Source organism: Phyllostomus discolor, chromosome 13, assembly GCF_004126475.2.
Source record: "Phyllostomus discolor isolate MPI-MPIP mPhyDis1 chromosome 13, mPhyDis1.pri.v3, whole genome shotgun sequence".
In the NCBI taxonomy this organism is placed as follows: Eukaryota; Metazoa; Chordata; class Mammalia; order Chiroptera; family Phyllostomidae; genus Phyllostomus; species Phyllostomus discolor.
In genome coordinates this window covers 34,544,340-34,557,641 of record NC_040915.2, presented here as the reverse complement: position 1 = coordinate 34,557,641, position 13,302 = coordinate 34,544,340, and the positions used below count along the sequence as shown (strand labels likewise).

Sequence of the window (13,302 nt, the reverse complement as noted above, 5' to 3'; positions counted from 1 at the left end):
GGGGCTAAAGGAATAATGGTAATAAAGCGCTTAGTCCCGTGCATAGCGTGAAGAGGACATTTAGAAAATGTCAGGCCTTCCCCTTTCCACCTGGTTCTGGACCCCAGATCAGGCCTACATATGAGCCTCTGGTGCAGGGACGCATCCTCTCCCCCGCCCCCAAGTTAAAGGCCACGAGGCTGTTCGACACCAGATGTCCACTTAGAAAGGCCTTAGTACTAATCCCGTCTCCTCTGTAACCAAACGCACGTCCGTGAGCAGCCGGCTCCACCACCAGCTGCATTTCCTCCCGCAAATAACCACGGCAGAGCAGGCATGAAGGACAGGCGAGCGTAACGAAAAGGTTGCAGATGAATATGTATCACCCGAGGGAAAAATATTTGGATTACGGCTCGGCAGACTTAGCAGACCAGTCATGCAACTTGTCAGCCCCATTTTACGTAACACAACTTAATTTGTGTAACAGGCTGCAAAGCGGAAAGCCGGGCCGGTTGAACGCACCTCCGCTCAGCGGTCTGCCTTGTCCCGGGAAGTCCGCCCTGCCGGGGGTTAGCTCCTGGCCCTGTGAACGCCACACCCTGCCCAAGCCCACTGGGTGATCTCGTGTCACCTCTGTCCTCTGTGTACGCCAGTGAGCTGGCGCCCTCTCTCAGCAATGACGCTGGCACAGTCCTGAGCTCTGAGATGCGGCTCTGTGGGCTCGAGTCCCAGCAGGGCCACCCGTGTGTGGCCCCTTGGCCAGGCCATCTGCAAGGATACACTGGCCTGGGGCGTTCTTCACGTCGTCCCCGGGGGCGGAGGTCGTGTTCATCTTCTCTGCGTTGGGGAACTGGCTCATGAGCTGCATCTGGAAATCTTCCCTTCGCTCATACTCCTTGCCTCGGTAGATGAACACTTTGTTCTGCAGAGAAATGACACCCACCAGCGATCTCAGGGCCCAGGGTTGGAGGATGTGGTTCAAGCAGAGCTGGGAGGATGGTGACAGGGCCTCCTGTGGACCTTTCTCCTCTCTGCCTGCCCACCAAGGAGAGGAGGAGCTGACCCCACTGACCTCCTCGGGGGGCACACCACCTCCTTAAAATGATCGGCTCTAAAGGGAGAGGGGGTCATGGGTGCCGGAAGCTTCGTCTTCCTGCTGTCCCAGGCAGAGCTTTTAGAATAATTTCTCACTCGGCTTTCACCATGTGGGTCACACCTACCCCCTATCTACATGGCCACAAGCATTACCTCCGGCCTCTGATGGGCCGCGTGTGCTGAGCCTGTGGGGTGGGAGGGACCAGCGTTTGGGTCCTTCATCCCTTGGCTCCAGGTCCTAGCTCCGTGGAAACATACTCTATACCCTTCCTCGGCCATGGCAGCCTCTCCTAGACAGCAGCTCTCCAGCAGAGGGTGATTTCCCCCGCTGTGGGGCACTGGTAACATCTGGAAACGTTTCTGGTTGTCACTCGGGGGCGGTGGGTACAGGCCTGGGATGCTGCTCCACATCCTTGAACGCGCAAGGCAAACGACTAGTTTAAAACGTCAGTACAGCTGAGGCAAGACACGCTGTTCTGGACCCGGTCTGTGCAGCCTCTGATGGCCCCCCAGGCCTTCTGTCCAAACCCGTGTCTGTCAGCCCCACAGACCAGCGCTTCCAGACCTGGGGGAGTCTCCCGAGGAGCCCAGGACAGCTGCGGAATGCAGATGCTCAGGCCTCGCTCCAGACCTGCTGAGATGGCCCCTGTGGTGGTGGCAGGGCCCAGGAACGAGCATTTTCATCAAGTTCCCCAGGACGTGCCGATGTGGGGTCAAGTTTGGGAAGGCACCCCTGCTGCATTGGGGAATGCTCAGCGCTGCCTCCCGCTGCAGCGCACGCCCACTTGGGCTTCCGTGCCGATCCCTGACGGTGAGTGATTCACTTCCTCCAGCGGACTGCGGACCCGGCGGGTCAGAGACCACGTTTACTGTTTCTTCTGAATGTCACTGAGCCCGGAAGTGAACCACAGACACCCTGACCGGAAGGAAGCCTTCGGCTGACCAGGTCCAAGTCTCTACGTGGTGGATGAATAATCCACGAAAGCAGGGGTTCAGAAACCGTGCTCCAGGGGCCCCAAGGCCCTTTCACGGCCTCACAGGATCCAAGCTGTGTTTGTAGTGACCATAAATTGTTACAATTGAGAGATTTGCAGAAACAGGAAACGATTCACTATTTACAGTCATTTTAAAATTAGAAAATATAGTTATTTTTCATGCAGATGCATGTTAGTGCGTGATGGATTTATTGTTTTGAAATAAATTGGTAAATATTTGTAAATTTCCTCAGCTTTAATTTTGAATGTGGTAACTACAGATAGGGTCTGTACACACAGAAGTTCTTCGGGGACCTCAGTAACTCTGGTTCTGAGAACCAGTGCCCCACAGGGCCTGCTCGGGGGCAGAGCCTCCTTTCAGGGACAGGGGGGCACAGCGCCTCGGGAGGCAGCCCTGGTGGCTGTGTCCTGAGAGCAACCCAGGGGTGACTCCCGGTGACTCTGATGAAGGGACCGGGAGTGAGTGGGGGCGGGGGGGGCAGCGGTGCATGGAGGCAGGAGAGCCGGGTGTCTGCACACCCGCAGGTCCCCCGAGCCCAGAGGGACAGCCGTGACGCAAAGGCCCCATGCCCGGCCTGGGTCTGAGCCGCCGCACACTCACCCGCAGGAAGGAGGGGAACCCCTGGCCGTAGTACCCGACGGCAAAGTAGTCCGGTTTGGGTCTGAGGATTTTCATGATGTTTTCATAGAACTTCGCCTGTTGGATCTGAAAGGAGAAAACCCACAGCTTGGAACGACCCACATGTGTGTCAAAGGCACTCGCGGCTTGGAGAGGCCGCAGCGGAGACATGATCGTCACACCTGAATGAGTGTGCCCGGCATACCTGTGTGCACACCAGTGGGAATGCCTGTGACCCTAACGGTGCAGCGGGTTTCACATCCACAGAGTCAAGCAACAGCAGACTGAAGATGTTAGAAAAAAGCTCCCAGGAGGCCCCCCACCCCCCAAAATGCTTGCATTTGCCCCATGCCCAGCCCTACGCTGCATCCACGGGCAGGAAGTGACGGGTGGGCGCACCCTCCCGCAGCCCCTGGAGAGACAAAGGTTACAGGCGAGCCCTACGCCAGGATGTGAGGGATGTGAGGGTCTGCAGAGTTCATTGTTGCTGGGGGCCCTGGAACCAGTCCCCCACGGGCACCAAGCGACAACTATGATAGCTCTGTTCACCGCACACTGGGTCCCGCGTAAATCACGCTGCCTGGGTGAGCTCAGTGGCTGGCGCCATCCTTAGAGCAGCCCTGCGAGTGCTGTGATTCCCTTTGCAGATAAAGCAACGTTTTCTCGCAGCGCAGCCAGCTGTCCCCATGCGTGAGTCTGTGAGGGTCCCTGGGTGGATGTCGGGGTCTCCCTGTGTGTGCACACCGCATGTGTCATCGGCCCTAAGAGCTGTGTGTTTTCCGTATTTTAGCGTCTCTGGAAACACTGTGCATCTCACTGTACACCTGATGGCGTCTTAGCATTGGTATGAGCTCGACAGAAATCATTAACCTGATGTGACACAGCACATGTAAAAGGACAGACTGTGACACCTTACGTGTCACACAACATGGAAGATGAATGTGCATGGACCAGGCACGAGACTGCAGTGTGCTTGGTACCCAGATGTGCGTGCACATCAGCATGTGCATGCAAGTGCGTTGTGTGTTTGTGTGTGTACAAGTATGTTCTGGGTGTGTGTGTGTGTGCCTGAATATGCTCTTTATAGCGCCTGTGAGCAAACACCTATGTGGACGATCTCACGGGGCAGGTACAGGTTGTTGCGCGAGCACATCTCTTAGAGCACTCGACTCCCTAACCTGCCCCCGCCAGAAAGAACTAAAACCCCCTCCCAACGCTCTGGCTCTCCCTAGAGCTGCCCTGGCCTCTACCAATGGGCTGAGGTGGGGCCCGGGGTCGAGACTCTCAGGTCACCAGGAGGTAGGTGGGGGGTGTGGGGGCCGGGGGGAGCCACCCAGCAGTTCTGCGTTCTCCCTGCAGGGGCCACCTCCCCTGGCCTCCGCGGCTCAGGCAGAACAGGCTGGCTCCCCCCTACCTTTCCACTTCCTCCACCAAATCACAAGCACCGAGGAGCTAATACAGAATGGCCAGATGGGGAGCATTTTAATGTGATTTATTTGTTAATCGGAAAGCGCAGATCTGCATTTTTTTAATTGGCTTGGTGATCGGTGGGGCGCGCGCTCACTGCGCACAGAGCACAGCGTTGATCGGGAGCAGCGGCGGCGGCGGCCGCCCGGCACCCCACAGGTGCTGAACACCCACCCCTGGACTCCAGGAACCGGCTGATGGGTTTTCCCAGAATTCCTCCCTTTGGAAATATTCCCACCTGGGAGGGAGCCGTTCGGCACAGCCTGGCTCAGCTCAGGCCCCACTCCCCTTCTTTATCTAGGGGCCCACCTGCCTGGCCTCCCTCCTCCTCGTCCTGGCCTCTCTGGGGAGCCCAGGCCCTGAGCACCTGGCCTGCAGGACAGTCGGCTCCGCCGGTGACACCTTACCAGGTTCTGGCTGAGCAGCTCGTAGTCAAAGATCTCCATCTCGTACTGCTCCGCCAGCTCCTTGCACAGGCTGATGGCCTCCTCCCACATCTGCAGGAAGGCCGAGAAGGCAAAGGTTAGGGTCCCCCCAGGCTTGCGGAGCCCTCGCTGAGGAAGGGGCCTGGTGGCTCTGCCTCCTGGGACTCAGTGGCAAGTCTGGCCCAGGCCCAGCCGCAGCCCCACACTCAGGGAGCCAGGGGCTTCCTCTGCCCCTCAATCCAGTTTCTTTGTAAATAATGGAGCAGCCACAGACTGGGCTAGGCACGGTCCCTACAGGCTCTCAGGACCTTCTCGACCCCTGAGGGGTGACCAGAGGCATCCAGGCTTCCCAGGTGAGAAACAGCGTTTCATAGGCAGAGCAACTGCCCCAGCTCAGTGCCCGCCCCAGGGCCGGGCCGGGGTGCCTGCTGGGCGGCCCGGGGCCTTGCTTCATTCCCCGCCTTAGCAGTACGTGCACCCTCGGTGCCCGCGGCTTCCCCGTGCAGGTGGGGCAGCGGGGTGTCAGCGCTACTTTCCACGGAGAAACAGTCCACAGAGAAGTTAGCAGGTGCCAAAGGTCAGAGAGGTTTCTGGGGCGGAGTGGGGCCAGACCCAGTTCTCCTCAAGTTCACGTTTGGGGTCTTTCCATTCTGCCAATCCCAACATCCCCCCTGCCACCTTTCCTCTTCCCTTCTCCCTCCCTCTTGCTCTTTTTTTCCGTGTGTGTGTGGGGGGGGGGGGGCTGCTGAGGAATGAGACCTGCCCTCTTAACCGGATTTCGGTTCAGAACGCAGTGAGATCACGGAGGCCCAGAGGTGCCCAGCGGGTCTGCAGAACCCGGTCCTCCGGTGTGGCCGAGACCCTGCCGTCCCTTCTCGGCGGGGTTGCTTGGGCTGTGCGAGTGGGCCCGGGAGAGTGCAGGGACCGTGGTGGGAGTGGTGCTGGAGGATTAAAAAGAGTGGCTGAGACTTTAAAAATAGGGCTTTTCCCTTTGTGAAGCCAATTCTGAAAAAACAAACCCTGGACACTGGGATCCTTTTCCTCTGCTTTGTCTGAGGCTGGGGCCAACAGACCACTCCTGCAGCTGCCGCCCTGGGCTGGGGGGGTGGGGGGCGGGAGCCCCTGCAGAGCGGTCGGGGATGCAGGGTGGGCCGGGCAGCTGGCGGTCTCCAGGGACGCCATCCCATTTCACATTTGGATGACAATGGGAAAATGCACCTGAATGGAAACGCTGGTGGAGGAGGGGAAGGAGAGAGGAAGTTGCCAAAATGCAGAGTGTGCTTTGTAGCAAGAGTGCTCTCTCTGCAGCCAAGCGTGAGTTAAACAGGCGCCAAGCGGAGGGGTCGTGGCTGCACACCCATGGGCAGCCTAGTGAGCCGGGGAAAGGTGCCTTCCGTGCCAGGAGGCGCCAAGGCTGGGCTGGGCAAGGGGCTGCTGGGCTCTAGTGGGGGTCTTTGCCAGCTTCCCACCAGAATCTGCCAGAAATGCTCTCTCCATGTGTGAAGACACCACTGGGGGACCAGGAAGGGGGCCAGGCAGGAGTGAGGCACCTGGGATTTCCTCCCATGTCTGCCCCGGTGGTCACCGGGACCTCTGACGGTCACTGACCCCTGAGTCTAAGACGTCACAGCACCTGCCGGCTTCGAGCTGGGGGGTGGCACGCAGGGGTGGAGCAGATGTCAGGAAGGAGCAGGCGCGGGCAAAGCATACGCTAAAACAGACGTGCTAGCCGGGTTCTGCGGGGTGCAGAGGAGTGGACCCAGTGATGGCAGATGGACTTACGGAGGAGAAGCCACTGTGTGTGTCTGGGGCAGAGAGTTTCCACAAAGGGAGGGGGTCGGGGGGGGGGGGGGAGAAGTTGAAGGGACGCTAAGGAATTCAGGCTTCTTTCTGGAAGCTTCCACAGCAGCGGCTTTCAGAGGGAGCTGTAGCCCATCCGCTCCCTCTTCTCTGCCCCCAAAGTACTTAGTTGCGACCCTGCTCCCTCCCCTCCTCCGCTACTGCACAGCACCAGAGGGTGATATGCAAACAGAGGTGATCGTGATTGGCATGTCTGCTTTCCCAACCAGAGAGTAAGATCCATCTCTGTGGCCCGGGGTCACGCCTTTTTCCCCTCTGCCCAGCACGGGCCGGTTGACCTGGATGCCTTGCAGAGGACGAAGCTCAGCCTGCACTTTCAGGGGCTGTCCCACGCCACCACCTGCGGGGACCAGTTCCATCAGCTTATTGATAAGCCAACGGGAAGCTCTGACTCAATGTCCTGTCCCGCAGGGCAGGAGGTTCTGGAGCCACAGAGTCTCTGCCCTCAAGCAGCTTATAATTATAAATTACAGAAACAGCCCTCTCCAGCCGCTCAGCTCCGGGGGATTTACAAGCCCTTCCCCAGACATTACCTCACTCAGTCCTTCCAGGGGAAAGTGGGGAGATCAGACAGAGACAGACGCGGCGGATGCAGCGACAGGACAGACCAGATTAAGTGTTCAGTCCTGTCCTGATGAACCACAAGAGGCTGGCCGTGCAGGGGAGAGGCAGGAGGTGGGTGGAGGACCCCAGGAAGGCTGGACGGAGGACACGGCCCATCCCCGGGGCCCTTGAAGGTGGAATCAGGCCTTAACAGTGAAGTTAAAGCTTAATGAGATGTTCCCATGGGCCAGGTCCCATGCTAGCTGCTCCATATGCATTTTCTCACGGAATTTTCGCAGGATCACTAGGAAGTGGGTAGTATTAGCATCGCACTGTGGTGGGCGGGGAACTGGGGTCTCCGAGGAGCCCAGGAACTGTGGGCAGAGGAGCGAGGTTTGAAGCACAGGCCGTCTGGCTGCAGAGCCACTCAGCCAGCAGGCCATGTCCCCTCTGGGATGGGGGGGGGGGCTGGCCTTGGGGTCGGCGCTTCCTAAAGGTCCCCTGGCGGGCAGCAGTTGGCCTGGCTCATCTCCTGACCAAACCCCATGGAGCACTCTGTGCTTGCTGTCCAGGGGTCCATGATGGCACCGCAGTGTCCCTCATACACTCTATCCATTCAGTTATTCAACATGTATTTACTGGGCCCTGCGTGTCAGGCTCTGTCCTGGCCACTGGGCACTCAGCAGTGGACAAGTGTCTGCACGCAGGGCATGAGCACGTGGAACCAAAATGAGCACGGCGATGCCTCACAGTGGCAAGTGCTTTGAAAAGGCAACTCGGGTGACTCTAGGCTGGGGCGCTGCTCAGTCCAGGGCGGTCAGGGAAGGCTTCCTGGAGGATGTGACGTCTGCACAAAGCCCTGAGCCATGAGAAGGAGGCCGGCACGGGGTGCTGCAGAGGGGGGACGTTCCGAGCTGGGGAAGGCAGGTGCAAAGGCCCTGCGGCGCAGAGCGCGTGAGGAAGAGGGAGCTGGGCAGGGACGGAGCGAGAGGAGCCATCAGAGGACACTTCTGTGGCTCACGTGGGGCCTCGCAGGTCAGGGGCACGGCTCTGTAGCTTGTTCTGCGTGGAACGGGGGGCCCAGTAACATGGCTGTAAGCAGGACAGCGGCATGACCCAAAATGTGTGTTACGGTCACCCCATTTCCTACACGGAGGAAGCTCTGGCGGGGGCACGGCTTAGGGCTCCTTGGGTGTCCCGGTGTGCAATGCTGGGCCTTGACCGAAGGTGGTGGGGCCGAGGGCGGAGAAGCATGGAGAGAAGTGACCAGACTCAGGACTGGACGGGGAGCTGGCTGCCGCCGGGCTGGCTGTGGGCTACGGGAGAGAGGGGCCCTTCCCAGGAGCAGGTCCCCGCAGACAGGAACGGCAGGGACACATCACCTTTCCCTTGTCGAAGTAGCCGATGATGATCTCGTACAGTGTCTCCTTCAGCTGCCGGTGGGTCTGGGGGTGCTGCTGGCCCGTCTGCATGACCTGCGATGCGCACTGCTCGTCCGACCACTGTGGAGAGAGGACACGCGGAGTCACCAGGGGCGAGAGGCCACCGAGGGCAGGTGTCTCCCCTGCCGGCGAGGAGCTGCCTCCCCGCCCCCCTGCAGTCAGCGGTAGTCAGAGAGATGCTGGTCTGCGGGTCCCGCTTGGGAAGCGTCTCCTGGTTTCTGCCGAGTTCCCCCGACTCTGCACTGGCTCACATGTGTGGCCTGTGGGGATTTTCTCTGAAGCCCTACACGGTCCCAGCTCCTCAAAAGCCCAAGGAAACCCCTCAGACTTCGTCCCGCTAGAGCAGCGCTTTAAGAGGAGGAGAACAGCGCTCTGGGCATGCTGGTGATGGGCAGCTGGTGTCTGGACGTGACATAAGACAGCTGGGTGTCACGCCACACGGTGAGACGCATCTGGAGGGGTTGCCGTTGCGGCTCAGTGTGAAGGTCACTCGAGACCTTATGTGACCAGGTGAAGCAGTGTGGGGTGGGTGGGGGGGGGGGGGTAACCTGTCAGGTCAGGACTTTTGGGACTTGGAACAAAAGAAAATGGATTTTGGTAATTCTTTTTTTTTCTTTTCTTATCTTTTTCCCTTTTCTGACTCTCCAGCTTGCCGTGAGGGCCCCGAGGGGATCCCAGCGGGAGTCCGCCCCGCGGGAAGGGCAGTACCTTCAGGAGCCAGGTGTGGAGGAGCAGTGTGTAGGCGGCCTCCGTGTAATTGTCGCAGTCCAGGTGGAGGTCGCGGAGCTTGTACAGGTACCTGTTCGGGGAGACGGGCTGAGTCACCCGGCGCGGCGATAAGGGGGCAGGTAGGAGTCAGCTGGGACAGCTGCGTGTCTGGGGGTCGCAAGGGAGTTCCTCAGCCCTGCCAGCCAGCGCCCCCTGCGTGGGTCACGTGAAAGCACCCAGCGTCTGTGGGCACTTTGTGCCTGGCAGGTATGGTGCTCAGTATTTTAAATGCCTCGGACCATCGAGTCTCCGTGACGACCCTGTGGAATGGGGGTGTTGAGGATTCCCACTTGAAGACGGGAAAACTACGCCTCCAGCCAGTACTCTTCGACTTCACACCGAAAACTCTGGCCAATGCCATACGACAAGGGGGTCAGGGAAGGGGAACCGGTACCCGTCAGAAGCTGAGTGCTAGCAGACGCAGGGGCTGACTGCGACCCCAGGCCACCTGCCTTTAGAGCCCATGCCCGCATCACTGCCCTGTGCCAGGAGCACGAGCAAGCCACGGCTCTGCAAGGGGACAGCTCCTACCCTCCCTTCATGTTCCCCGGGGATAAAGGAAGCACATTTAAGAAAAGGAAGTAGACCAGGGGCTAGAGATCGGATATTCTCCTCGAGGCCTGCAGCTGTCGGCAGGGAGAACCTCCTGTTCTGCAGGAACCCCATCCCCGCCTCCCGCCCCTGCACAACTCGATGTCCCAGCTCAGAGACCTGGGATGAGTCCATGGCAAGGGCTGCTGCGGGCAGAACAGGAGCAGAGGCAGCGAGCGCTGGCCAGTTCTTAGGTGTCTGATACCTAGCAGGCACTACGGGACAGCGAGTCACCTTTTTGGTGCCTGACTTTGCTCACCTGGAAAAGACTGCGCTTCTAGGACCTACCTACGTGCACACCAAGAGCCCACAAAGAGCTGGCAAAGAGCAGACCATGTGTGGAGGCTCAGAAAACGACAGCAAACATTGCTGCTTGCAAATGTGAGTTTGCCCTGAGAGTGATTAGCACGGGGCCGGGGCCAGGGCCGGGGCCGGGGCCGGGGCCGGGGCCGGTGCTGAGCGACAATGGTTCTTATCTGTTATTGCGGCAAACTCGGTTTTCCTACAAAACCTTTCCTCCTGCTGCTGTTGGAAACATCCTTCGGAGCTGAAGAACCGCTGCTTTGGTGGCTCGCATGTTGTCAGGAGCAGGCAGCTCTTGGTACTCGGGTGAAAGGGAGGCACTGTTCCCCTTCCAGAGGAAAGGCGCCCGCCGTCTGGGGCCACGCCAAGACTCTGCCCCAACTGTCTAACCAGGGGGACAGATCTGCACTCTGAGCAGATCCCAGTGCTCCGGCTGAGGCTCCCGTTAGAAGCGACCTTTCGGCATGGGATGTCGCCCAAGGAGGAGCTGGCGTGAACACCCCTGAGCACATACAACGTGGCCAGCGAGCCAAATGTAGGCTGCCCGACCTCAGGGTGGGGGCTGGCAAAGGTGTTGAGTAGAAAAAAGGTCAGCTAGCGGTTTTTAGTAATACCAATGGGCCAGGACAGCCTGGGGACCGTCTGCTCGCCGGTTCACCCGATCAGCAAGGCTGTCCTGAGCACGCGGGCTGCACCAGGCGCCAGGGGTACGTGGGGACGAAAGCAGGCGCCGTTCTCAGGATTTGGAACCTGGAGTCCAGGGGAAGGGGGCAGATGTCAGTCAAGCAATCACATAAGTAATCGCCAGAATATAGCTGTTTGTGATCAGTGTTTTGAAGGACGGTCTCTGGTACTCTGACAGCAGGATTCCTGCAGGTGGGACTCCCAGAGAGGTTCCCACAGTCGGGCTGAGATCTGAAGGTGAGGGGATAAATGGGGGGGGGGGGCATCTCAGATAGATCCTTCCTTCCTTCCTTCCTCCCTCCCTCCCTCCCTCCCTTCCTTCCTCGAATGGGTGCTTTATATAGTGTATCAACTCATTCTCCCAACAAGCCTTATATAGATAAGAAAGGCGAGGCCGGTGTTCAAGTAGACAGAGGGAGAAACAGGTAAAACCAGGTTTCGAAACCAGCTGCTTCTGCCTCTGCGATCATGGCCGTTGCAACCTCTTCCCTCCCCTCACACTCTGCTGATCCTTCAGCGTTACCAGTGAACTTGCACATGCCGAGTTTCCACCACAGGGGGCTGTGGTCCACCTCAAGAAACCCCAACATACGTGGCTGAACCCTGCCTTATCCCCCCCTGCCTGTCCTTGGTCCCCTAGGTCCCTGACGGTGGAGTCCAGAGCACGTGGAGAGAGTGGTAGGAGGGAGACCCTCCCTGCTGCTCTCTCCTCTCCTTTGTCAGCTCGGCTGTGGAGCCCAGAGCTACACGCCCGATGGGCTCCACCTGGGACTGCAGCTCAGACACCTCCAGAGGGCAGCGGGGCAGCTGGAGAGAAAGGCCCCGGTGAAGTCCAGCGGGGAGCAGACGAGTGGTGCTGTGAGCAGAGGTCTCCTGCCGCGGCCAGGCCCAGTGGCCGTTGTCAGAGCAGGGTCAGAGCCCAGTGTCGCTGTGCCTTCTCAGTTTTTCAGAGGAAGCGGGAAATTTCAATTTTTATGTAAGACCTTTAAGACTTTAAAAAATCTGGCGAACCATGAAAAACGTCTTTACATACTGTGTCTTTTACATACTGTGTCCGCCAAACGGAACAGACTTCCAGACGACGCCTGTTTTACAATGTCTGGTGCAGGCAAATGGAGTTTTCCTAGTGCTACGGGACTCAGATCTGCAGAGCTTATGGAGATCTGGGGGTTGCCATCTGTGTTGCTAAAGTGAGGAGGAGGGAGGAGAGGTTGGCGGGAGCGAGTGTGCACCAGACACGTCACCTACAGCACCACTCGGAACCCTCAGAACAGAAGGGAGGGTGAGCGCACCCCACGGCGGGAAACCTCGGGCCAGAGGCACTGGGCGGTAGAGCCAGGGTCACAGAGAAACAAGGGGAGGGCCCCGGGCCCCTCAACCCCCAGAGCTGGGTGCTGCCCCAGTAAGTCCTATCGAGTGACGTTACAAATACCCTGCGAGCTCAGGCTGACCCACGGAATTGTCTTCCTTCCCAGTGATGGCTCCCGTTCCCGGAGTAGTGCTGAACCGAGCACACAAGAATATCTTCTGTTACGGCAGCGTGAGCTCAGACTTTGAGTCAGAAGCCTTGAAGGAGCTGTGCCTGCCAGCCTCACGTCAGTGCCACCTTGCAGGTCCTCGCCCCGTCAAGACAGACATAAAAATAGATGCCCAAGAATTCTGTCGCTGTGCTCTTTACGGTGGAAAAAAGTTGGCAGCCCCTAAATGTTCAACACCACAGGATTGGCTATATGAATTATGGTATATTCTGGAAAGAGAATTTTATAGTTTCATTAAAAATGATGTTGAAATATATGTTGACATAGAATTCTTGTCAAGCAAGGAAGAAATTATGAGCAATATGATCCCATTTTGGCAAAGAGTATGCAGGCACAGAATTCAATCTATAGAGAAATAGAAAAGGGTCAGGGAATATGATTGGATTGTGGAGGTCGATTTCATTGTTTTGTTTTGCTTGTCTGTATTTTATGAGGACTTTTTGTTTTGGCAATTAATATGTATTATTTCTGTAATGAGTGAAAATAACAATAACTTTCTTAAAACTTCAGAGAATAAATATTAGATTTTGAGAAAAACCGGCAAGGGAGCTCTTTGCTGCAGGCTAATATTCCCCCAGAATCCTTCAGGACGTGTTCCAATAACCCTTTTTAAGTGCCTATAAGAAAGCGGCGCCGTGCCCCATACATTTTTTTCCCCTTGGAAGCCGGGCTGCCAGTGACCTGACGACCTGCCTCCCCCACCCAGGACTCGGGCGTCACGAGCCAGCCTTGCCGCCAACGCGAGAGCGGTTCACCGGCTCCGTCCGCAGGCGGGTGAGGAGGGCCTGGTCTGTGGGCAGCACACAACCGCGCGGCAGGTCCGAGGACCGCCCCCCCCACCGTGGGTTTCGGGGGCTGACTACGGGGGCACGAGAGGAACGGGGTCTGGGGAGGCTGACAGAAATCAGGACGCGGAAGGCGAGCCTCAGTTCTCTCCTGAAGGCAGCGGGGAGCCATCGATGGGTACTGAGCAGGAGAGGGACGCAGCAGGTC

The 13,302-nt window shown here is 58.2% G+C and overlaps 1 protein-coding gene across 1 annotated transcript in view; it reads right to left on the bottom strand.

The window, feature by feature from the left end:
* The window catches only part of DOCK2 (dedicator of cytokinesis 2), a 362,016-nt gene that overhangs the window by 22,479 nt on the left and 326,235 nt on the right, over positions 1 to 13,302 (bottom strand). Inside the window, exons 37-41 of the mRNA XM_036013875.1 lie at positions 9,134 to 9,224; positions 8,366 to 8,485; positions 4,563 to 4,652; positions 2,671 to 2,775; positions 760 to 901 (exon numbers count right to left, since the gene is read on the bottom strand). Coding sequence (XP_035869768.1) covers positions 760 to 901; positions 2,671 to 2,775; positions 4,563 to 4,652; positions 8,366 to 8,485; positions 9,134 to 9,224 — 548 coding nt within the window. The remainder of the gene's footprint in view (positions 1 to 759; positions 902 to 2,670; positions 2,776 to 4,562; positions 4,653 to 8,365; positions 8,486 to 9,133; positions 9,225 to 13,302) is intronic.